General features: G+C 44.8%; 1 protein-coding gene across 2 annotated transcripts in view; it reads right to left on the bottom strand.

Moving 5' to 3' along the window:
* GALNT16 (polypeptide N-acetylgalactosaminyltransferase 16) overlaps positions 1–5,856 on the bottom strand; it is a 238,210-nt gene extending 232,354 nt beyond the window's left edge. Inside the window, exon 1 of one of the 2 annotated variants that reach the window (XM_061611137.1) lies at positions 5,508–5,856. In XM_061611137.1, coding sequence (XP_061467121.1) covers positions 5,508–5,714 — 207 coding nt within the window. In that variant the 5' untranslated portion in view covers positions 5,715–5,856. The remainder of the gene's footprint in view (positions 1–5,507) is intronic. The other variant, XM_061611138.1, reaches the window with a different exon arrangement.
* Between the last annotated feature and the right edge of the window lie 17,955 nt (positions 5,857–23,811).

Genomic DNA, 23,811 nt, shown 5'->3' with positions numbered 1-23,811 from the left:
GAACAATATGTGTTGGAGGGGGTAGCATGAAAATGGCACTCAGTGAGGTTGAGTTCACAGAGGAGGGACACAGATGGGCAGAGAAGCAAAGAGACACATGTGCTCAGGATTACTAGTGGAGGTGTTTGATTTCACTGGTGGTGGGGAATTCATGGGGGGGGATTTCCTCACTCCTATATATGTTGAAAAATGTCCTGCCTCAAATCACTTGCATCAGAGTGGGGAACCTCCAGCCCACAGGGCAAACCTGGCCCACCAAGGCTCCCATTTGGCCTGCAAGGCCATCTTGGGGAAGCTGTGCCCACCCTCCCTACACATGACATCAGGTGCGAGACGAGTAAGGGCAGGTCTTCAAAGGAACAATTGGGAGCTTAAAGTGAGCTCCCAAATGTTCCTTTGCTGGGGCAAGGCACACTCCATTCAATGGAAACCGCTACTCCCTCCCAGCCCTGCTCTTTGAATCTTCAGAATAAAAAAGAGGTTTGCAGTGCGGGGCTGTGTGAAAGCCCTTTCAAACTGTACCTTGAAATCTCCAGTTTTCTGAGGTTTAAAGAGCAGCCCAGGGCTGCTTGGAAAGGGCTTTCAAACAGCCCCCATGCTGCACTGTGAAGTCTTAACAATCAGGGCTTCAGGGCACAGCAGCATCTGACATCACTATGACATCAGGTGACTGACACATAGGTGGCACCACCCACCTGTCACATTTGACCTACCAGGCATGGGGAGATTGAGATCTGGGCCACCAGCCGGAAAAGTTTCTCCACCACCCCTCCACTTCTGCTTTGGTTGCACCCAAGGCCAGCCAGATTTTCCCCTGGCTTCACCTAGGTCTTATCAGACTCTGTCCCATCTGTGTCCCCCGACCCATCACAGGCCTATGGCAGAGCACATGCTTTGTATGCAAAAGATCCCGGGTTCAATCCCTGGCATCGCAGTTACTGTATTCCCTGCAGTTCCTGCTTAAAACATGTTTGTTTAGGCAAGCCTATCCAAACACATAGATGTTGATGTGTTTTCATCTTTTCAGTTAGTCTTGGTTTTGTTTTAAAAAATGTCTTAATTACTTGTTTTTCATTGTTTTATTGATAATTTTTCCATACGTTTTGTAAACCACTAAGAGGGTTTTACAATCAAGCGGTGTATAGATTATATATCTCCACACAGAGCTGGGAAAAACTGTCTGACACCCCAGAGAACCACTGCCAGTCAGTGCTGATAACAGGTGGACCACTGGTCTCACTCGTAATGGCAGCTTTTTACGGTCCTCAGTTTAACCGGATACCTCCCTAACCTGTCCCTGACTTGCCAATTACTGCCCTGCCCCCAGTTGGCCTCCTTCTGCGAGGAACGGCGGGAAATAAATTTAATAAATAAATAAATAGTTGTCCATGGTTTGAACCCTAGCCTCATGCAAGGGGTCAATCTTTTTGAAATTAGAAATTGGCCACCCTGCCTGAGACTCAGTTAAAGGAATCTGGGATTCACACCGATAGAGAGATGTGAACAGAACAGAGCAAGTACCCCCCATGTAGAGTCCTATTTATTTATTTATTTATTTATAATTTGATTTATATCCCACCCTTCCTCCCAGCAGGAGCCCAGGGCGACAAACAGAAACACTAAAAACACTTTAAAACATCATAAAAACAGACCTTAAAATACAGTAAAACAAAACAACGTTAAAAACATTTTTTAAAAAAGCTTTAAAAACATCTTTTTAAAAAGGGTTAAAACATATTATTTAAAAAATGTATTAACAAGCAATTCTAACACAGACGCACACTGGGATAGGTCTCAACTTAAAAGGCTTGTTTTGTGCTAAAGGCCTCTCAAGCTCTCAACTTCAAACATGAAGGTAACCCTCCTGCCCACCCCAGCAAGACAGCAGACGAAAGCCCTCTTCCTTCCTTGGTGGCTTTCATCTGTTCAGCAGGCAGCTGCTTTGCCCACTTGCCTTTCCCCTTTGAGATTTGCTCTCCAGCGTATCCATTTTCTCCTCCACATCAAGCAATCTGGCAACACCACTATCAACAGAACGGCCTCTTATTCACATTACATCCCAGTATAGTTAGTCCCATTACCCACTCACTACATTGCCAAATCAACAGAAGCGCAACTGCTTGAGGTCACAGCAGCAGGAATATGTTTTTTTATTGGCTTGATGCTTATAGCGGTAGACCATGTCGTGGAAACTAGGCCAGGTAAGCACTGGAGAGAAAAAATAATGGATTAAATAAACTTGATCGGTGGTCAAGCTCAGAAAGGGCATATCACCAAGATAACTGAGCAGAAAACATGCTGCTGCATTCTTCACAATCATTCCTATTGTTGTTGTTTTTTCCCACATGAAGCAAGAATGTGGAGTGGGTATACTCAGTAGTGTAACAGCAAATTCAGAAGTACAGAGTCCTTTCATCTTAGTCACAGCCACAAGCCCTCTCCCTTTTTTGCTGCTGAATTGAGAATGAGATCCCTGTTAATGCCTTCTCCCATAACAACAGACATCCCTAGGAGCCAATAAGCATAAAAGGGGAGAGTGTTAGCTACCGAGAAGAGTCTTCTTAGTTGCTGACTCATCTCCTTTCACTCTGATTGGCTCCAAACAGCCAGAAAGACAAGGAAGCATGTTAGAAGACTCTTCTCAGTAGCTAACACAGTCCCATTTCATGCTGATTGGCTTGCAGGATGCTGGAGACATAGGGACCCTGCTCCCCCAAAAGTAAAGGATCTAAGACACCCCCCACTTAAAACCCTGGATGACTACACCCCTGGGCATACTATCACTCCAGTTACTGAAAGGAATGGAGTGAAGGAATGGCCATGCTTCAATAAGTTCGAAGAATACTGTGTAGCAATGAGAACATAGCACTTTGCAACAACTTTCATCCAAAAATTTGAAAGCAATATTGCAGCCATCAACATCAAATGTAACTATTCCTGTGTAATTCAGTATATATTCTGAACAGGGCGAAAAGCAGAGGTACATGTGCTTTCCCTAAATGGGTTTTCCCAAAAATATACCACAGGAAATTCATCTAAAAATGCCACCATTCAGCTCATTTTGTCCCCTGGAAATAGTTGCAACAGCACCATACCTGTCACTGTAAGACTAAAACCCAAGACTCTTGAGGTCCAAGGCTTTTGCTTTTAAGGCCCACAGCCTCTTTTAATCTATTATTTCACATTCATTTCTGCAACCAGGAAATAAATTGACACACAGATTACATGACCGACTACATGAATGCTTTCAGCCAGGTCATCCCAAAGATGTTCTGTTAGTTTTATTAAAATGAAGGGGTTTTTTTTAATCTTAGGCTATCTTGCAGCCTGAACCAGAGCCACCTTTGCCTGGCTAAGGGAAGCCTTCATCTAACGGAGATGAAAGACGCCTATGATTTCCCTTCAGGGAGAGCGAGAGCCTCCTCTCATCGCAACAGCATTGTGGTGGGTGGGTCACAGCAAACACCGCTCTTTGCAAAGGATAGCGTTGATACGGTGCCCTGTACAACAGGCAGAATCTGGAGGTGGAAAGCTGCCAGCTAGTTTGAATGTATGCATAGACTTTTGCACAGAATACGCAAAAGATTGCTGTCCTGTGGTGATAACCAAGAATGCCTCATCATGGCTTTAACTCTCCAGCAAGCAGGGGGTTCTTGCGCTCCGAAGTCGGTTTGCACATGCATTCATTTTTGCCCTTGTGGCAGTTGATCCTGTATGCTCCGCTAAACATGTACGAGCAGATTTTCTGGGAGGGACTCTTCATACATTACATATGAGGCAGGCTGAGGCCTAGTGGTTAGAGTGCGGTCTCGGGCATGATGCTTCCTAGGTGACCTTGGCCGCTCTTCCTCTGTCTCCTCAACCTCACAGGGCTGTTGTGAGAATAAAACAGAGGGTGCCGCGAACTTCTCGGAGAAGATATAAATGTAACGAATTTAAAAAGAAAAATCCAGACTTTTGCCAGGTCTTCTCCAGTGCTGCCTGTCATGGATGGCAACATCTCTCCAGAGTTCCAGGCAGATGATTTTTCCAGCCCTGCCACCCCTTTTGTTTACTGGAGATACTAGAAATTTAACCTGGGATCTTCAGCATGCAGAGCAGTTGCTGTACTGCCTAGTTACTGGCAGCTCTGACTCGGTCATCTCACATGCCAGTGAGGTCCCTAAACCTTGAGACAGCTGGAGGGCAGCGCCAGGGAAATCTGTAAGTTTCATTTCACACTTCTCAGCAGAAGTGGGGAAAAGAAACAGTTCGAATCAGCTGCATATCCCTTCTCTCTCCCCCCCCCCTTGGTAAAAGTGTGAACCAATACTGAGCTGTTCTGGAGCCAATTCTGACATTGGTGTTATTAGCTACTATACCAGATGGAAGTCACTCGTCCTTCTGAATCCCCCACTACTCATTTAAATGCCAAAAGCATCGACATGGGCACCTCACCCGCAATCAGATGGATTGCAATGAACCCGCATCCGGCAGTGTACAGGATCTCTCTGTCAGTGCTTTGGCTACCACATTGCTCGCGCAGGTCCAGAGCCGCAAGTGACTCTCACATCTGGAATCGCAGCTTTCAACACAACACCCCAACTGGCCCTTCATATTCAACATTTCCCAGCTTTGATGGTCGGTCAGATCTAAGTACTGCCTATTTCTATAGGACAGACCCTCCGGTCTGCAGAGTGCCGGCGCCAGGATGCCTCCCTCATCTGCGAGGGAAGTAGGAACAAGCCTTCAGTCAGATCGCCCCCCCTTCCCAGCTTGTCCTATGGAACAGAGCAGCAGCCTTCCGACCCAATCCTTACGGGACAGAGATCTTCGAACCCGGTCTAATCCCCACACCCGCCTTCTCTCGGCAAGCCACCTATTTCAGCCTCGCTGGCAACAGGCGACATTTGTGTCACGATTGCATGTTTCCTTTATCCAGCGCTTTCCACAGACTCAAAGCAGAAAAGAGGCGCATCTTTTGCAACGCAGGAGTCTTGAACGCAAACCCAAAGCTTTGCCGAGGTTGCCTCGTCCCCTCGCCTTATAGCCAGAAAAGAAATCCGGCGGTCAGCCAGAGGAGCTGACCCCAAGCAAAACAGCGGACAGCACTCGCCATACTTTGCACAGGAGCTTTCTCCTCTTTCCCACTCCTCTCCCCGCCCTTTAGTAGCTCTTCCCCAATTGTAAATGCTGCCATGGTTACACCAGCAAGACTGCTCGAATAAACACAAAGCCATCCCTGCAAATGCAACTCTTCCTCCCCTTTCGTTCCCCGCCCCTCCTCCCCTCCCCCCCCCATTCACCAGCCGCTGCCAATCTCTTCGCCAGCGAGATTAATGCTCCGACTCCCGCCAGCATCCCTCGCTCGCTGCGCAGTCAAGCCCCGGGAACGACAGCAACGACACACGCGAAATAATTCCCCTGCACTCCTCAGGGCGAAAGAGTTCTTTTTCGAAATCAAGTTATTTCTGTGAATAAACAATAAACAAAAGGTCGCTCCCTCTGGGAGATCGGGTCACACTTACAAGGAGGGGGACGGTCCTTTCTTCTTTGTGGATCTCGAGTTTGCTGGTGGATCTCTGCCCATTCTTGCCGCCGCCGCCGCCGCCGCTGCTAGGCGATCGGCTGGATGCTGCTGAATGAGGCTTGTTGTCCTGCCACAAGTAATAGAAAGTGCCCAGGATCCAGGCGACGGTCAGGATGGCAATGGCATTCGCCCGGATCCTCCTCATGCTGAGAGACCCTGAGTAAACTGAATGAGAGGTTTCTAGGGGGGAATCAGATGTATGAGAGAGACTAGTGGGGGAGTGGTGATAGGATCCTCTCTCTCCCCCCCCCACCTCTATTTGGCTGGCTCGTACAGTCACAGCTGTTTGTTTTAGCTCTTGTCTCACTGCTCAGTCCTGCAGAGCGAGCGAGAACTCTTCAGGGTCCTAACGCCCTTTGCCAGCTCTACACATTGGATCATTCCTGTAATAGTCCTTAGGTTTCATTTCCGTCTTTCTCAGAGGGGCAGGACGGATCCAACGTTTGTGTCCTCTTAGAACATAAGAAGAGCCTGCTGGATCAGGCCTGTGGCCCATCTAGTCCAGTACATCCTGCTCTCCCAGTGGCTGGCCAGTTGCCCAGGGGAAACCTGCAAGCAGGACCTGAGTGCCAAGAGCACTCTCCCCTCCTATTTGTCACCTGCATTTGTCATTTTAAGGGAGAAGGCAGGATATTTTATTTTATTGTCTTTGGGGGAAGCTTTGTGATATTGACAGGGGCTGAGAAACAGGGAGGGGGAGGATAGAAGTGCACCCGCTGTGCAATAGGCTTTGCTTAAAATTCTCATAAAGCAGCAGCAAGCAATTTATTTGTTGCCAAAGGCCGCCGTAGAAAAGCATCCTGCTTGTTTGCTCATCCATGAATGCAACACTGCATTCAGTTGATTTTAAAATGGTTGCTGTTACAGTTCCTGGCATGTTGGGAAATGCAACAAAATAGATCTTGCCCAGCAAGTTATCTGGCCAAACGCTGGGACCTGCGACCTTATTACTGCCAACCCAAAATATTCAAAATCGTAAGAATCAACAGAGTTGGAAAGAATCTTGGAGGTCGTCTAGTCCAACCCCCTGCTCAGTGCAGGATATATAATGAAGGATGTAACTGCAGCATCCTTGACAAATGGCTGGCCAATTTCTCCTTAAATACCTCTAGCAAAGGAGAGCCCCCACCTCCCAAGGCAGTCTGCTCCATTGCTGAACAGACAGCTCTTACCATTAGGAAGTTTCTCCCAATGTTTAGCTGATATCTGGACATCTGCTTCCCTGCCATTTCCACCCATTGTTGTAGTCCAGTTCTAGTCCAGCTGCCAGAGAACTCTGCTCTGTCTTCTTGTAGGACAGCCCTTTCAGATATGGAAGACTGCTCCCTTAATCGTCCCTTCTTCAGGCTAACCATATCCAGCTGTTAATTATAAGACTTGATTTCTAGACCCCTTGCCATCCTGGCTCCTCTCCTCTGGCAACAGAAGATATAAAAACAAGAGAGAGTGTGGCGAGTTTGTCTTCTGTATTATGAGCCATATAGAAAACCTTGCCATCATACTTTTGATGTACCCTTGTAACCCCAAATGTCTAGAAAAGATTTAATGCCAGAGCTACAGTTCTTACCAATGCAACAAGAGCATCTGGGTTAAACTACATTATTGGGGTGGGTGTCACTTGGTTTTAAGTTAATAAATGATTCATCATTGATAAATGCATTTAGAATTCCAACCCTGAATTTCTCCAGAAAGGATCAAAGTGAAATCTCTGTGTCCCTTCAAATGATGTACATTATGAATACACAAGATCCAGCTCTCCTCCTAGAATGAAAAGTAGACAGGTAGGTATAAAATGTGTTTCTAAGGGAACTGAACATGACCGGGTTGCAGACAGAATGGCCCCTGTTAATTTTTGTGAGCAATGGTGGTATTGATGATTCAGAAGGAATGATTCAGATTCCCGTCTCAGCCAAAACTGACTAGGCAAACAAATGTAGGATGACAGATGTAGAGGGAGAGAAGAGGTCTGATTGATCCTTGTGTTCATAGAACTTCTGTTACACCTACAGGAAAATAAAGAATTAGTCTGAACATCCTCGCCAAATTCTATTGAGGCTCAATGCAACCGTCTTACCTAAATCCCTCACTCCCCTTTTTGTCTTGAGGGGGAGGGAAGAATATGTGGTGGTACTTTTCCTAAATTGCTCTGAAATGTTGATGTGCACTATTAAAACAGCAAAACTGTGTCCAAGACATGCTGAGCGAGTTCCAGATGCTCAGCCCAACTCCCTTGCCCAAAGGACTTTGGTGGGAGCTGTTGCCTGGCATAACACCAGGGAAGCCAAGAGGCAAAGAAAGCTGCCTGATTAATCCTGGTTCCATATGGACACCATGTCATTTCTGGTCTTGTACTAGATGTAGAGTGTGCTTTTATTTTGATAATCTCTTCGGGATATTTCTAATATCTCTGTCATCAGAATCCAGTCAAATAGGGGTGTGGAACCTGTGCCCTGCCAGATGTTGTTGGACTCAAATTCTCATCATCCCTGACTACTTGGCCAAGTTGGCAGGGCTGATGGGAGCTGGTGGGCCACAGGCTCCTTACCCCTGCACTAGATCATTCTCCTGAGTGACCATCAAAATGACTGGGAAAAGTGCAAGAACATGGTTATTTCACTCAGTGGGGCTTGCATTAAACTTTCCCAGGAATTGTGCTCACAATTATTATTTCTAGGCCATACAGCTGCAGTTGAATATTTATTTTTAAACGCTAAAACTTGAAGAATGCAGACACTCATTTTCAAATGAAATGGTCTGGTATTCTCTGGGGCCTCTCTATGCCAGTGGCTTTCAGGGGGGGGGGAGTTTTCTGTTCCTTATGGTAGATAACAGCTTCAGAACATGGTGGCTGTATTTCATCCCAAAGGCTCTGAAATTGAAAGGGGGGGGTTGCAGATAAATGTAATTGACATGATTTTTAAACCACAGTTTGGGACCTATTTCATCATCTTTCAACATAGTTCTGAACTGTCAACATTAACTACTTCTATCACAGAAGGAGAATAAAGCGGTTCATATTTGTCATACCTACCACTATAAATTAGTGCAACTATATCTCCATCCACTCAGCACTTAGAAATGCTTCACATATTATATTTTCAAGTGCACACAAGCTGTTTCAAGAGTGCACGTGAAGATGGACAGCATGAATGTGACAGTCACATGTTTGCAGGCAAACACCTACAACATATAGGTGCATGCATTTGGGAGCCAGGGATGACTACAGCTCTTTGTATATTCAGTGGCAAATCTGGTTTGCCTGCATGTAATTTGTGAAATAGCTTACCTTCTATGTTAAAATACAGCACCACTGTACTGTTCCATTTAATTACTCTGCTGTTCTTCTCTGGATGAGGGTAATCATTATTGCTATTTTGTTCAAAGTTCATCTGTGTCAATCACATGAGTAGATCCAGAAGTCCTTCCTTGATTCCACTGTCCCCAGAACCCACTTCTGTCAAATCCATCCGAAAGCTGGACAATTTAGGATGTGCAACAACCATGACGGGCAATGTGCAAGACCAGAGTGGAATCAAAGCATAGGGGTTGAATCATACTGTCTGATTAGGAATGTTATTTATTTATTTATTTATTCTGTCATATCATGAGCTGTGGAGAATTTTGGTGAGCAGGACAGACACAAACCCCCAGTGGGTAATGCCCTGATAATGAAACTTAGCAGGCCATTACATTTAGATAAAGATTCCTAACACACTTTGTACCCCAAGGTTGGGGAACCTTTTCCAGCCTGAGAGCCATATTCACTCATGGACTACCTTCCTGGGCCACATACCAGTGGTGGGTGGGGCTGGAGGCAGAACTGGGCTGAGCATCAGATGGGACTCTTACCTTTGTACATTTGGACACACACACTCCATCCATCCTCCATTCAGGAAGCAAAAGGCATTATTACAGTTCAAGGACAAATTTCAGCCAGACAAAATCACTTGAAAAGGGCACAGTACAAGGCCAGAGAGGGGCTTGTGGAGAGTCCCAAGGGCCAGATAGAGAAGCCTGGAGGGCCACATTTGCTCCTTGGATCTGAGGTTCCCTGCTCCTATTGAACCCTGAAATGCTTCTTATAGTTGCTGTTTCGCTGTGAATGCAGCTTAGATATAGCAGGAGAGGGTCAGTTTTTAATTAAATGTCCATTTTAGCAAATGTAGGTTTTACATTTGAAATACAGATAAGGGAAATGCTAAAAAAAAAAAAAAAGATAGAGGCACTGCTTGAAAATGTATCCTAAGCAGTAAAGTTCCAAGCAAAACTATTTATCCATTTGGCCCACAGAGAAGGCAGAGCTCCATAAACAGGAAAGTGTTCACTTTCTGATTTAGCAATAGCGGGTTTGGGCTCCCTGATAGAGGAAATGTAATGGTATACCCAACTGCAAGCGATAATTAATGTGTATCTAGACCAGTCTTTCCCAACCAGTGTGCCTCCAGATGTTGTTGGACCACAATTCCCATCTTTCCTGGCCATTGGCAATGCTGGCTGAGGCTGATGGGAGTTGTGGTCCAACAGCATCTGGAGGCACACTGGTTGGGAAAGGCTGATCTAGACTATCCTTTTGAGGTGTTGCCTCCTCCACACTAGAAAACGGTGGCAGCAATATAATTAAAAGTCTGAAACATGAAACATTAAATATTAGATCAAACCTAATATAGGTCAGTATGATGTCATTGTGGAGATACGAGATATAAGAAAGGCAATTTAAATATCTCTCTTGAAAACAACCTGCAAAAGGAGGCAGAGTGGATTCATTCCAGCTGGCAGAAATATTTGGAACGTGAGAAACATGACCAGTTTTAATGTACTGTTATAAAAAAATTTTCACTTTTCTCTAGAACTGCACTTATCTTTTCCTCAAGAGCAAGGAGAGCTGCCTTTTGAATTCATTTAGGCTCTTCTGTCGCCTTCACCAGTAATCTATTTCAAATGTTGGTTTCCACTGGTATCAACTGGCTTAGCTAAAAATCTCCCACATCACCACTTTCAGGTTGGTTGGATTTTTTAAAATCAAAACTCCTGGTCCCAAACTTGGCTTCAACCTTAGCTATATTAAAAAAAGATTTCGTTATCCCAGTAACTCTTCATGGGCAGGAGTGTCTCAATATAATGGGATGCATGGTCCACCACTCTCATCCAAGATCTAGAACCTTAATGTAGGAATCCTGAAACAGTTTTCCATTTGTTGGACTCACCACATTTGTAATCTAGAACCATATGCTCATCCAATAGCTCCTATGTACAAGAAATAATCCCGGACATCACAGGCCCCATCTGCCCTATACATTTAAAGCTGTATTGTGCCACTTTAAGCAGTCACAGCTTCTCCCAAAAACTCCTAGGAAGTTTAGTTTGTGAAGGGTGCTGAGAGAGCTTGGAAAAGTTACTTTTTTGAACTACAACTCCCATCAGCCCAATCCAGTGGCCATGCTGGCTGGGGCTGATGGGAGTTTTAGTGCAAAAAAGTAACTTTTCCAACCTCTAGGTTAGGAGACCCCTATTCTCTTCACAGAGCTATAATTCCTAGACTTCTGTGGAAAGAGGGATTGATTGTTAAACCACCCTGGGAACTGTAGCTCTGTGAGCAGAAGAAGGGTCTTCGATGAAAAGCCATCCCTATGGCCTTGCAGCAGCGGGAAAGGAGAAGAAAGTCGAATTTCCTTAGTCCCTGCTCCAAGCACAAGACCATCACAACACTCAACATCTGGAGAGCACCAGGTTGTGGAAGACTGCTCAAGTGTCTCAGGCCTTCCGCATCAGCTGCTACCTGACCCTTCTGAACTGGAGATGGCACGGGGACTTCTGCTCCAGCGCTCAGCTTTCATCCCTCCTGAAACCCAGAGCGCTCCATCAATCCACCTTGAGGGCACCAAGGAGTCCCTCTTGGAAGCATAAACTACATGGAAGAACCAGCCAAAACAGACTGTTCTGCCAAAAGGATCTGAAGGATTACAGAAGGAAAGAAGACCTCTGGAACAAGTGGTGCAAAGCAGCACTGCAGAACATGATTTGTTGTTTATGTGCCTTCAAGTTGATTACGACTTATGGTGACCCTATGAATCAGTGACCTCCAAGAGCATCTGTCATGAACCATCCTGTTCAGATCTTCTCATTGGGGTGGAAAACCACCATAAAATATCAGCCAAATTCAAAAGATCTTGAAGAAACCCAGAAGAGAGCCTTCAAGAAAAAGAAACACCCTCTGCATATGTGGATCTCAAAATGCCTTGCCTCATTTGCCCCAAATATCAACTCCTCAAGGGAAGCCGGTTGGATAGATATTTGCATATCTAGGAGAAAGTTATCTTCAACTCGTCAGGAATTTCTTGGAGGGGTTATGCTTGGCAGAATTTGTCTCCCAAAAGATATTGAGGATTCAGTTTAAAGCCCTCCTGATGAAGTTCTCCGTGCTGTGGCCAAACACATTCTTCCCAGTCCTTGAGAGGTGCAACCCATCATTTGCCAGCAGTCCATCTTCCAGGAAGCTTAGCCCCTGGTCCCAGAATCCAAATCTCTCATGTCGACACCACCTCCGTAGCCAGTCATTCATCTAGAGAATTTGGCTCCACGAGCTAGAGGGAGCCCCAGCTGACGAAGCGTCAAGGCCCCAGCTGACGAAGCGTCAAGGCGAGTTAAGCAGCAGAGCGTGTTCGGCAGCAGGGCGAGGAGGCCAGGGCCCCCCACTCTGCCCGTCTGTTCCCTGACCTCAACTAAACCGCAGTCGCCAACCCATTGACGTAATAAACCTTAAACAAAACTATGCAGGTAAGAAGCCAGCAGGGGTGTGGGGGCTTTCCAGTGTTTTGCACCGCCTGCAGCATGTACGACTATCTGCCTGTTGGACAGAAGTCGTGGGTGTGCTCTCGGTGCAATGAGCTCCTGGCTCTCTGGGAACGACTTCACTTCCTTGAGGCCAAGGTGGCGGACCTGGAAAAGCTGAGAGAGGCAGAGAGGTGTGTGGAGGAGGCCTTCAGGGACGTTATAGCTGTGTCCCACTCCAACGATGATAGCTCTCCTGATATCATGGACAACGATGGTCTCGGGGAAGGAGAGCATCCAGCTGAGGAAGAGGGAAACGATCCCTTAGAAGGGACCCATTCCTTGGGGGATGAGCAGCTATCCTCTCGTGCCGAGGATATATCTCCAGGGGGTGGAGGGATCCTTGTAGTGGGTGATTCGATCATTAGGAACATAGACAGTGGGGTGTGTGATGGGCGTGTAGACCGCAAGGTGTTTTGCCTGCCTGGTGCGAAGGTTGCGGATATCGCCCGTCGTTTAGATAGTTTGGTAGACAGTGCTGGGAAGGAGTCAGTGGTCGTGGTGCACGTTGGCACCAACGACATGGGGAAATGCAGCCGTGAGGTCCTGGAAGCAAAATTTAGGTTGCTAGGTAGGATGCTGAAAGCCAGGACCTCCAAGGTGGCTTTCTCTGAAATGCTACCAGTTCCACGCGCAGGACCAGCCAGACAGGCCCAGCTTCGCAGTCTCAATGCGTGGATGAGACGATGGTGTCGGGTGGAAGGGTTCGGATTTGTTAGGCACTGGGGAACATTTTGGGACAAGCCGGGCCTGTACAAAAGGGATGGGCTCCACTTGAACCAGAATGGAACCAGACTGCTGGCACTTAAAATTAAAAAGGTAGCAGAGCAGCTTTTAAACTGACTGAGGGGGGAAACCCAACAGGAGCTGCGAAAGGTCCGGTTTGGAATAAACCTCCCCCCTGGGATAAAAACCAAAGAAATGATGAAATTTTAAAAGGGGTAGGCCTAGAAGTAGGCATTGTGAGAGCAGGGGCACAGGATATAAATTCAGAAGAGCAAAATTACCACAGGCCTAACCACAAGTGCCAAAGACACTTGAAGAGAGACACTGCTTACAAGTGCCTGTACGCTAATGCTAGGAGCCTGCGAACCAAGATGGAAGAACTGGAGTGCTTGGTCTTAGAGGAGAGCATTGATATAGTGAGCATAACGGAGACCTGGTGGAATGGAGAAAACCAGTGGGATACGGTTATCCCTGGATATAAACTATATCGGAAGGACAGGGAAGGACGTATTGGTGGCGGAGTCGCTCTATACGTGAAAGAAGGCATTGAATCCAGCAAGCTCGAAACCCCAAAAGAGGCAGACTCCTCCACAGAATCGTTGTGGGTGGTGATACCGTGCCCCAGGAGGGACTTAATACTGGGAACGATCTATCGTCCCCCTGATCAAAATGCTCAGGGAGACCTGGAGATGAGATATGAAATTGAGGAAGCATCCAAACTAGGAAATGTGGTAGTAATGGGTGACTTCAACTACCCGGACATAGACTGGCCGCATATGTGTTCCAGTCATGACAAAGAAGCAAAGTTTCTAGATATTCTAAATGACTATGCCCTAGACCAGTTGGTCATGGAACCGACCAGAGGGACGGCAACCCTGGACTTAATCCTCAGTGGGGACCGGGACCTGGTGCGAGATGTAAGTGTTGTTGAACCGATTGGGAGCAGTGACCACAGTGCTATTAAATTAAACATACATGTAACTGGCCAATTGCCAAGAAAATCCAACATGGTCACATTTGACTTCAAAAGAGGAAACTTCACAAAAATGAGGGAATTGGTAAAAAGAAAGCTGAAAAACAAAGTCCAGAGGGTCACATCACTCGAAAATGCTTGGAAGTTGTTTAAAAACACTATATTAGAAGCTCAACTGGAGTGCATACCGCAGATCAGAAAAGGTACCACCAGGGCCAAGAAGATGCCAGCATGGTTAACGAGCAAAGTCAAGGAAGCTCTTAGAGGCAAAAAGTCTTCCTTCAGAAAATGGAAGTTTTGTCCGAATGAAGAAAATAAAAAAGAACACAAACTCTGGCAAAAGAAATGCAAGAAGACAATAAGGGATGCTAAAAAAGAATTTGAGGAGCACATTGCTAAGAACATAAAAACCAACAACAAAAAATTCTATAAATACATTCAAAGCAGGAGACCATCTAGGGAGACAATTGGACCCTTGGATGATAAGGGAGTCAAAGGTGTACTAAAGAACGATAAGGAGATTGCAGAGAAGCTAAATGAATTCTTTGCATCTGTCTTCACAGTGGAAGATATAGGGCAGATCCCTGAACCTGAACTAACATTTGCAGGAAGGGATTCTGAGGAACTGAGACAAATAGTGGTAACGAGAGAGGAAGTTCTAAGCTTAATGGACAATATAAAAACTGACAAATCACCGGGCCCGGATGGCATCCACCCGAGAGTTCTCAAAGAACTCAAAGGTGAAATTGCTGATCTGCTAACTAAAATATGTAACTTGTCCCTTGGGTCCTCCTCCGTGCCTGAGGACTGGAAAGTGGCAAATGTAACGCCAATCTTCAAAAAGGGATCCAGAGGGGATCCCGAAAATTACAGGCCAGTTAGCTTAACTTCTGTCCCTGGAAAACTGGTAGAAAGTATTATTAAAGCTAGATTAACTAAGCACATAGAAGAACAAGCCTTGCTGAAGCAGAGCCAGCATGGCTTCTGCAAGGGAAACTCCTGTCTCAGTAACCTATTAGAATTCTTTGAGAGTGTCAACAAGCATATAGATAGAGGTGATCCAGTGGACATAGTGTACTTAGACTTTCAAAAAGCGTTTGACAAGGTACCTCACCAAAGACTTCTGAGGAAGCTTAGCAGTCATGGAATAAGAGGAGAGGTCCTCTTGTGGATAAGGAATTGGTTAAGAAGCAGAAAGCAGAGAGTAGGAATAAACAGACATTTCTCCCAATGGAGGGCTGTAGAAAGTGGAGTCCCTCAAGGATCGGTATTGGGACCTGTACTTTTCAACTTGTTCATTAATGACCTAGAATTAGGAGTGAGCAGTGAAGTGGCCAAGTTTGCTGACGACACTAAATTGTTCAGGGTTGTTAAAACAAAAAGGGATTGCGAAGAGCTCCAAAAAGACCTCTCCAAACTGAGTGAATGGGTGGAAAAATGGCAAATGCAATTCAATATAAACAAGTGTAAAATTATGCATATTGGAGCAAAAAATCTTAATTTCACATATACGCTCATGGGGTCTGAACTGGCGGTGACCGACCAGGAGAGAGACCTCGGGGTTGTAGTGGACAGCACGATGAAAATGTCGACCCAGTGTGCGGCAGCTGTGAAAAAGGCAAATTCCATGCTAGCAATAATTAGGAAAGGTATTGAAAATAAAACAGCCGATATCATAATGCCGTTGTATAAATCTATGGTGCGGCCGCATTTGGAATACTGTGTACAGTTCTGGTCACCTCATCTCAAAAAGGATATTATAGAGTTGGAAAAGGTTCAGAAGAGGGCAACCAGAATGATCAAGGGGATGGAGCGACTCCCTTACGAGGAAAGGTTGCAGCATTTGGGGCTTTTTAGTTTAGAGAAAAGGCGGGTCAGAGGAGACATGATAGAAGTGTATAAAATTATGCATGGCATTGAGAAAGTGGATAGAGAAAAGTTTTTCTCCCTCTCTCATAATACTAGAACTCGTGGACATTCAAAGAAGCTGAATGTTGGAAGATTCAGGACAGACAAAAGGAAGTACTTCTTTACTCAGCGCATAGTTAAACTATGGAATTTGCTCCCACAAGATGCAGTAATGGCCACCAGCTTGGATGGCTTTAAAAGAAGATTAGACAAATTCATGGAGGACAGGGCTATCAATGGCTACTAGCCATGATGGCTGTGCTCTGCCACCCTAGTCGGAGGCGGCATGCTTCTGAAAACCAGTTGCCGGAAGCCTCAGGAGGGGAGAGTGTTCTTGCACTTGGGTCCTGCTTGCGGGCTTCCCCGAGGCACCTGGTTGGCCACTGTGAGAACAGGATGCTGGACTAGATGGGCCACTGGCCTGATCCAGCAGGCTCTTCTTATGTTCTTATGTTCTTTGCGAGAAACCATAATTGTTGAAAGTGGTATGATATTGCTTTAAATGTACAGGGCAGATGGAGCCTTATTCCAGTAATCTATAGTGCAAGCAATGTTGTAATTCTGTTTCTCACACTGTCTTAGAGACTCTGGAATTTTACATTTCTCCACAGCTGGGATCCAAGCTAGAGTATTTTCAGTTTCCCCACAGCTGGGCCCACAACCATTGTTCATGTGATCATGAACAGATGTAGGAATTTTTAAGGAGCCTAGCTAGGGTTGCTAGGTTCTTGGCCTGAGACTGATCCTGTATCTTTAGGAGAAGAGAAAGTCAGCCAAGTGCAGGTGCTCTTGCAATTCTGTAATGGGAAAAACCACAAGGTGGAATTCTCCCTCTCCCCTGCACAACTTTTAAAGATACAGAAGACCTCTTGGTTGCCTGTATAAGCCTGAGTATCTTATTCAATGCAAGTGGGCTTGATTATTTTAATATCATTTTTTATTTTTGATACAGCTACAGAGGGGGTATACACAGTAAAATTAACAGTTGTTGTTGTTATGTGTCTTCAAGTCGATTACGACTTATGGCAACTGTATGAATCAGCGACCTTCAATAGCATCTGTCATGGACCACCCTATTCAGATCTTGTAAGTTCAGATCTGTGGCTTCTTTTATGGAATCCATCCATCTCTTGTTTGGCCTTCCTCTTTTTCTACTCCCTGCTGTTTTCCCCAGCATTATTGTCTTTTCTAGTGAATCGTGTCTTCTCATTATGTGTCCAAAGTATGATAATCTCAGTTTCATCATTTTAGCTTCTAGTGACAGTTCTGGTTTAATTTGTTCTAACACCCAATTATTTGTCTTCTTCGCAGTCCATGGTATCCGCAAAGCTCTCCTCCAACACCTCATTTCAAATGAGTTGATTTTTCTCTTATCCACTTTTTTCACTGTCCAACTTTCACATCTATACATAGAGATTGGGAATACCATGGTCTAAATGATCCTGACTTTAGTGTTCAGTGATACATCTTTGCATTTGAGGACCTTTTCTAGTTCTCTCATAGCTGCCCTCCCCAGTTCTAGCCTTCTTCTGATTTCTTGACTATTGTCTCCATTTTGGTTAATGACTGTGTATTGATAATCCCTGACAAATTCAATGTCCTCATTGTCAACTTTAAAGTTACATAAATCTTCTGTTGTCATTACTTTAGTCTTTTTGACATTCAGCAGTAGTCCTGCTTTTGCGCATTCCTCTTTAACTTTCATCAGCATTCGTTTCAAATCATTACTGGTTTCTGCTAGTCATTGGCGATCACTCATGGCCGAGTAAGATAGTCTTCCAAGATAAGGTCTTTAACACTGGGTCCGTAAGTGACTGTGGAGGCCAATTCTGGATCCACACAGCCTCCCACAGTGAGGACGTAGGACATAAGATGGTCGTGATGAGGATTTGTTTGACGTGCTTTCCGCTTAGCTCGTTTGTCCATTCGCCCTGTATTCGTGCTTCTTCAAAGTCCACAGCACCTTTGATAATAGCCAACCTCCATTTGGGACTTTCATGGGCCAAGACTTCCCAGCTGTCGATGTTCGTGTTACATCTTTTTAGATTCGCTTTAAGAACATCTTTAAACCTCTTTTGCTGTCCTCCGATGTTCCGTTTTCCATCCTTAAGTTGGGAGTAAAGTAGCTGCTTTGGAAGACAGTAACTGGGCATTCAAACTACATGGCGGGTCCAGTGAAGTTGATGTTGAACGATCATTGTTCCAACACTGGTAGTCTTTGCTTCTTCCAAAATGCTAACATTAGTCCGTCTGTCTTCCCAAGTAATTTGCAGAATTTTCCGGAGGCAGTTTTGGTGAAATATTTCAAGAAGTTGGGAGTGGCATTTATAAATGGTCCATGTTTCACAGGCATACAGTAAGGTAGGTAGTACAATGGGTTTGTAAATAAGCATTTTGGTCTCCCTGTGAATATCCCGATCCTCGAACACTCTACGCTTCATTCAGGAGAATGCGGCACTCGCAGAGCTTAGATGATGCTGAATTTCAGCATCAATGTCAGCTTTTACAGAGAGATGGCTGCTGAGATAGGGGAAGTGATCAACGTTCTCCAACGTCACATCATTAAGCTGGATTGATAGTGCTACAGAGGGACTGGTTCGCACCTGTTGATGAAGCACTTTGGTTTTTTAAATATTAAGTGAGAGCCCAAGCTTTCCATATACTTCTGTGAAGACATTTAGGATAGTTTGAAGATCTTTCTCTGAATGTGCAGAGACTACATTATCATCGGTATATTGAAGTTCTCCTAGTAGTATGGTATCGTTTGCATATCTTAAATTATTGATATTTCTCCCTCCAATTTTCACACCTCATTCATCTTGGTCCAATCCCGCTTTTTGTATGATATGTTCTGAGTATTGATTAAACAAATAGGGTGATAAAATACACCCCTGTCTCACACCCTTTCTCCATATTCTGTCCTTACAGTAGCCTCTTGTCCACAGTATAGGTTGCACATCAGGACAATCAGATGCTGAGGTACCCCCATTTCTTTTAAAGCATTCCATAGTTTTTCATGATCTACACAAAGGCTTTGCTGTAATCTATAAAGGGTGATTTTCTTCTGAAATTCCTTGCTCCGTTCCATTATCCAACATATGTTTGCAATATGATCTCTTCCCTTTCTAAAACCAGCTTGGACGTCTGGCATTTTTCGCTCCATAAATGGGAAGAGCCTTTGTTGTAGAATCATGAGCATTACTTTACTTGCATGAGATATTAAGGCAATAGTTCAATAATTGCTGCATTCCCTGGGATCCTCTTTCTTTGGAATTGGGATATATATTGACCGATTCCAGTCTGTGGGCCATTGTTTAGTTTTCCATATTTCTTGACAAATTTTTCTCAAAATTTGGACAGATTCAGTCTCAGTAGCTTGTAGCAACTCTATTGGTATGCCATCTGTTCCCGGTGATTTGTTTCTTCCAAGTATTTTAAGAGCAGCTTTCATCTAACTTTCTAAAATTTCTAGTTCTTCATCATACGGTTCCTCCTTTAATTAATCTGTCATTCTGTCATCTCTTTTACAGAGTTCTTCAGTGTATTGCTTCCATCTTCCTTTTATTTCATCTTGATCAGTCAGTGTGTTCCCCTGTTGATTATTCAACATCCCTACTTTTGGTTTAAATTTCCCTTTCATTTTTCTAATCTTTTGGAATAGGGCTCTTGTTCTTCCCTTTTTGTTGTCCTCTTCTATTTCTATACAATCACTATTGTAATAGTTCTCTTTGTCCCTATGTACTAGTCACTGTATTGTTGCATTAGGATTCTGACCATGCTTCTATCTCTTCCTGTTTTTGCTTTCCTTCTCTCTTTAACCATTTTAAGAGTTTCATCAGTTAAAATTAACAGTAAGAACAGAGAAAGAAAGAAAATCAAATAAGCAATAAAGCCATTGCAGATCAAGTTGTAGTGATTGGTTAGTAATTGTATTAATTGCTTGAAATACCTCCTTCTGGAATGAGATAAAAAGAAGTTCCATGTCCCCAAGTCCAGGCTATAGATTTACAAATGTTCTTTTTTTGTTTTGCAGGTTTCTTCCTCAAGTATTCAGCCAAAGCTGAATGTGTATGGCCAGAAGCTGGAAGTTGCCATCTTGTAGAAGTGCCACATTTCATAAAATTCGTCTTCCTAAGTTCCCTTTCTTAATGCTCTTCGTTTGTGGGTTCATTTCTCCATTAATGCTAGTTTATGTATTTCTTGATACAGTAGGGCCCCGTTTTTTGGCAGCCCGCTTTTTGGCATTCCGCTAATACAGCAGCTTTCAATTTGAGTAAGGCCCCATTCATACGGCACTTGTTCCGCTTTTACGGCGTTTTTTGGGTGCCGGGCACCATTTTATTTACAGAGTTCCACTTTTCAGCGGGTTTCACTTTTAGGTGGGGGTCTGGAACATAACCCGCTGTATGAGTGGAGCCCTACTGTACCAGCACTGGAGCTGATGAGAATCAAGGGCCTTCCTGTTTTTAGCAATCACAAGGTGTGCAGCAATAACAAAAAAGGTCACCAAGCCTTTATGTATTGCTGTTTTAGAATGCCCATCAAAAATAAATAATAAAGCCATTTGTGCATCAAGTTGCAGTGACTGATCAGTAATTTTATTAATTGCTTGAAATACTTCCTTCCAGAATGAGGCTATATTCTTGAACATATAGTGTTAGTCTTGCCAACTTTCTGTTTCAACTCTATTAATGGTTTAACTATGATCTAATAATTTAATGATCATTTCAGGTCCTCATCCATATGCTTGTGTTTTACACAAAGCATGGAAGCCTGCTCAAAAGGCACAATAGAATGGAGAAATTAACAGCTACTTAATAGCTTTTAGAATGGGATTTACCATAGGACCTTTTATTTCCTAAAATGCATTTGGAATCTGTCCAGCAACAGCAATAGCTAACTTTAACATATGGCATTTATCCTTGGAAGTGAACATTTCTGCACCTTTTGTAAGATCCAGAAGCCTTGCTACAAATAGTCAGCAGCACATGCTATTAGTTATTAATGAGCTTTTGTTTTTTTCTGAAGAGGAGCCTCTCCAGTTGCAATCAGGAACTCAGCCTCTCTAATGGATACCAGTTTCCAAATGGGAAACCCCAAGGCTGAAACTACTAGACTCAAGGATACTAGACTACTAGACCCAAGGGTAATAAGTGAATCCAAGGCAGAGAACTCGAATCACATATGGCAGATTATTCAAGAAAGTGAGCCTCAGCCAAGCCGCAGACCAGTGAGCCTCTGCCAAGCCACATGGAAGGAGGGTTTCTGATATGGTGGAATATTCAGAACTATTTTTTCCTACCTGCAGCCTGAAGTTGTATGGTTAGGCAGGCTACATATCTGTATTTTACATTCAAGGAATTATGTCAGAAACACAAACACTGACTCTCATGATGTACACACAGCGGGCAAGAGGTCCATGTCCTCCTTCCTTCCTCTCTCTCCTGTCCTCCATTTCCTACTCCCCTCTTCTCCATCCTGTCAATTTCTCTCTCTTCCTCCCGCCTTTCCTCCTTTCACCCTCCCTGACACAGCCCTACCTGTCTGAGCATCTACTGCCTGTTCTTCTCTATGCCGGATGTCTGTTGGCTGAGCTAAGCAGCACTTCATCACTACCCTTGGTCTCTGCTTACCCTGGGAAGGCACCAGGTGAGCAGGCAGGCAAGGAAGTGCTGAGATTGGGGCTGGGAGCTGGCGAACTTGTCTTGGGCATGGCTAGTCAAGAGGGCAAGCAGTGGTGATGTGAGCTTGAGTGCACTAAGCAGAGGCATTGTCAGGGAGTGGCAAGGCTCAGGTCTTTTGCACAGGCCCCAGACAGACCTCCTCTCCTTTCCTCACCTTTCTTAAAGTTACACAGGGCAGCTAGGCCTGCTGAAAAGTGCAGTACTGGTAAGAGACCCCAGGCACTCACCATCGTAACTCACTCAGAGGGGCCTGCATTTGTATCTATGCATATCACTTAGTATATGTATATAAAGCAAGAACTTGTAGAAAGATCATGGCGTGTACAAGAAAACCATTAAAATAAAATCAATAAAAATTATTCAGTGTATGCACATTTGTGCCATGGGCCTACACCCTGCATCTTTTAAGTACCAAGCAATGGCCCTGGAGCAAGACCACCAATCAGGCTATAATTTGCCACTGTTCCAGTTGTACCAATGGGGAGGCCTGCAGAGATCGTGTACATGTGTCATGGCCATTTAAGCTTCAACTGCATGGGGCAGTGCCATGCATGCATGTGCTTGTACTCAGGTCTCCCTTTGCCCAGTATGCATGCATGTAGTTTGCTTGCATATGCAAACTCACAGTTTTATTAAGCATAAGCCTGAAAGAAAGAAACAAATGGGGACAGGAAAATCAGATAGGAATAGACACGTGAAGGCCCATTAAACTGGAAAAAAATCAGGGAAAATAGGCAGAAATCATCTCTCCCCCCCCCCATTTTTTTTTCTAGGCCTTCACATCTCTAGACAGGGAAACTGGCTTTCCTCTCTGTTGTCTGGCAATGAAATCTAAGGAAGGCCTCAAAATACCAGCTGAACCATTGTCCGCCCCCACCAAGTTGGCAACCTTAGTACTGGCTTATTACATGGAAGGAGGGTTTTTGATGTGGTGGAATATCCAAAACTATGATTTCCTACCTGCGCCACCTCATTCTTGCTCATGAGTAGAACAAGGAAAACATTTATGGGAGGTAAAGGGCAAAACAGGGAACATATTTCATTCATGTTTGTTCAACCAGAGAGAAGAGATATAGCAATGCACACACTCACACTAGGTGTTGGCATGGGGGTGGTGTTCCAGCAGGCATACCAGAATTAGTGCCAAAGAGTCAGTGCCAAATCAAGACTTGTGAAGTCCACTGTTGCTAGCACAAACTGAACTGTTGTTAGTTTACATACAACCAATGAAATCTCAGAGCATCCACCAGGTGGTCAAAGAGAAGTATATGATGAGGCCATGTTTTTCTTGAAATCATTCGGCTCACTTACAACACAGTCCTTCATTTACAGCACAGACTTCATCATGTCCCTCGTGTGACATGTATGGCCCTGAAGGATGGCCCTTCTGCCTCTCTATATCCCTGTTCATGTGCTACTTGCATGCAGGTGTCGGGCACTCAGTTTCAACTTGGAGGAGGGTTGTGCTTCTTGCCCCACCCTGCTGCTACTGCTGCACTAGCACTGTCCTCCAAGGACTGCACATTGAGCGCAGTTCTGTCCAAAGGAACCCATTTCATGAGTAGTTGCTCGTGCTTAGGGGCTCCACATGGCTGAGAACCCCACACAATCAGGTGTTCTGCTCATCTGGGGCCCATAAGCATGAGCAGCAGCCCTGCAAAAGGAATCTCCTGCAGACATCCAGAGTTATTGAAAGGCAGAGCTAGTGCGGCAACACAGCCTCAAGGAAGGAGTGAGAAGGAAGCCTCTCTTGCTCAAAAATGTGAGTGCCCTGCACACAAGAAACATGTGGGCAGGGCTTATTTCTCCTTTTGGGTAAGGCAAAAGAGGTTCTGAATGGGTGCCTAAGGTCAGTAATGGATCGGATGCTTTATTCAAAATCAGACCCATAGGTTTAAAACAGAGGTGGAGAACTTTTTTCATGGCGAGGGCTGTATTCCCTTCTGGGCAACATTCCAGGGTCCACGTGCCAGTGGTGGGTAGAGCCAGAGGCAAACGTGGGTAGCCACACACCCCTCTCCTCTGTCCAGGGAAACAAGAGGCACTATCAGAATTCAGGGACACATTTCAGCCAGGCAAAAGCACTCAAGGAGCGCCAGTAGGGGGTGTGGCCTGAGAAGAAC

Source organism: Rhineura floridana, chromosome 2 (genome assembly GCF_030035675.1).
Source record: "Rhineura floridana isolate rRhiFlo1 chromosome 2, rRhiFlo1.hap2, whole genome shotgun sequence".
In the NCBI taxonomy this organism is placed as follows: Eukaryota; Metazoa; Chordata; class Lepidosauria; order Squamata; family Rhineuridae; genus Rhineura; species Rhineura floridana.
The sequence above is the reverse complement of the archived record's forward strand: the minus strand, read 5'-3'. Positions and strand labels throughout refer to the sequence as shown.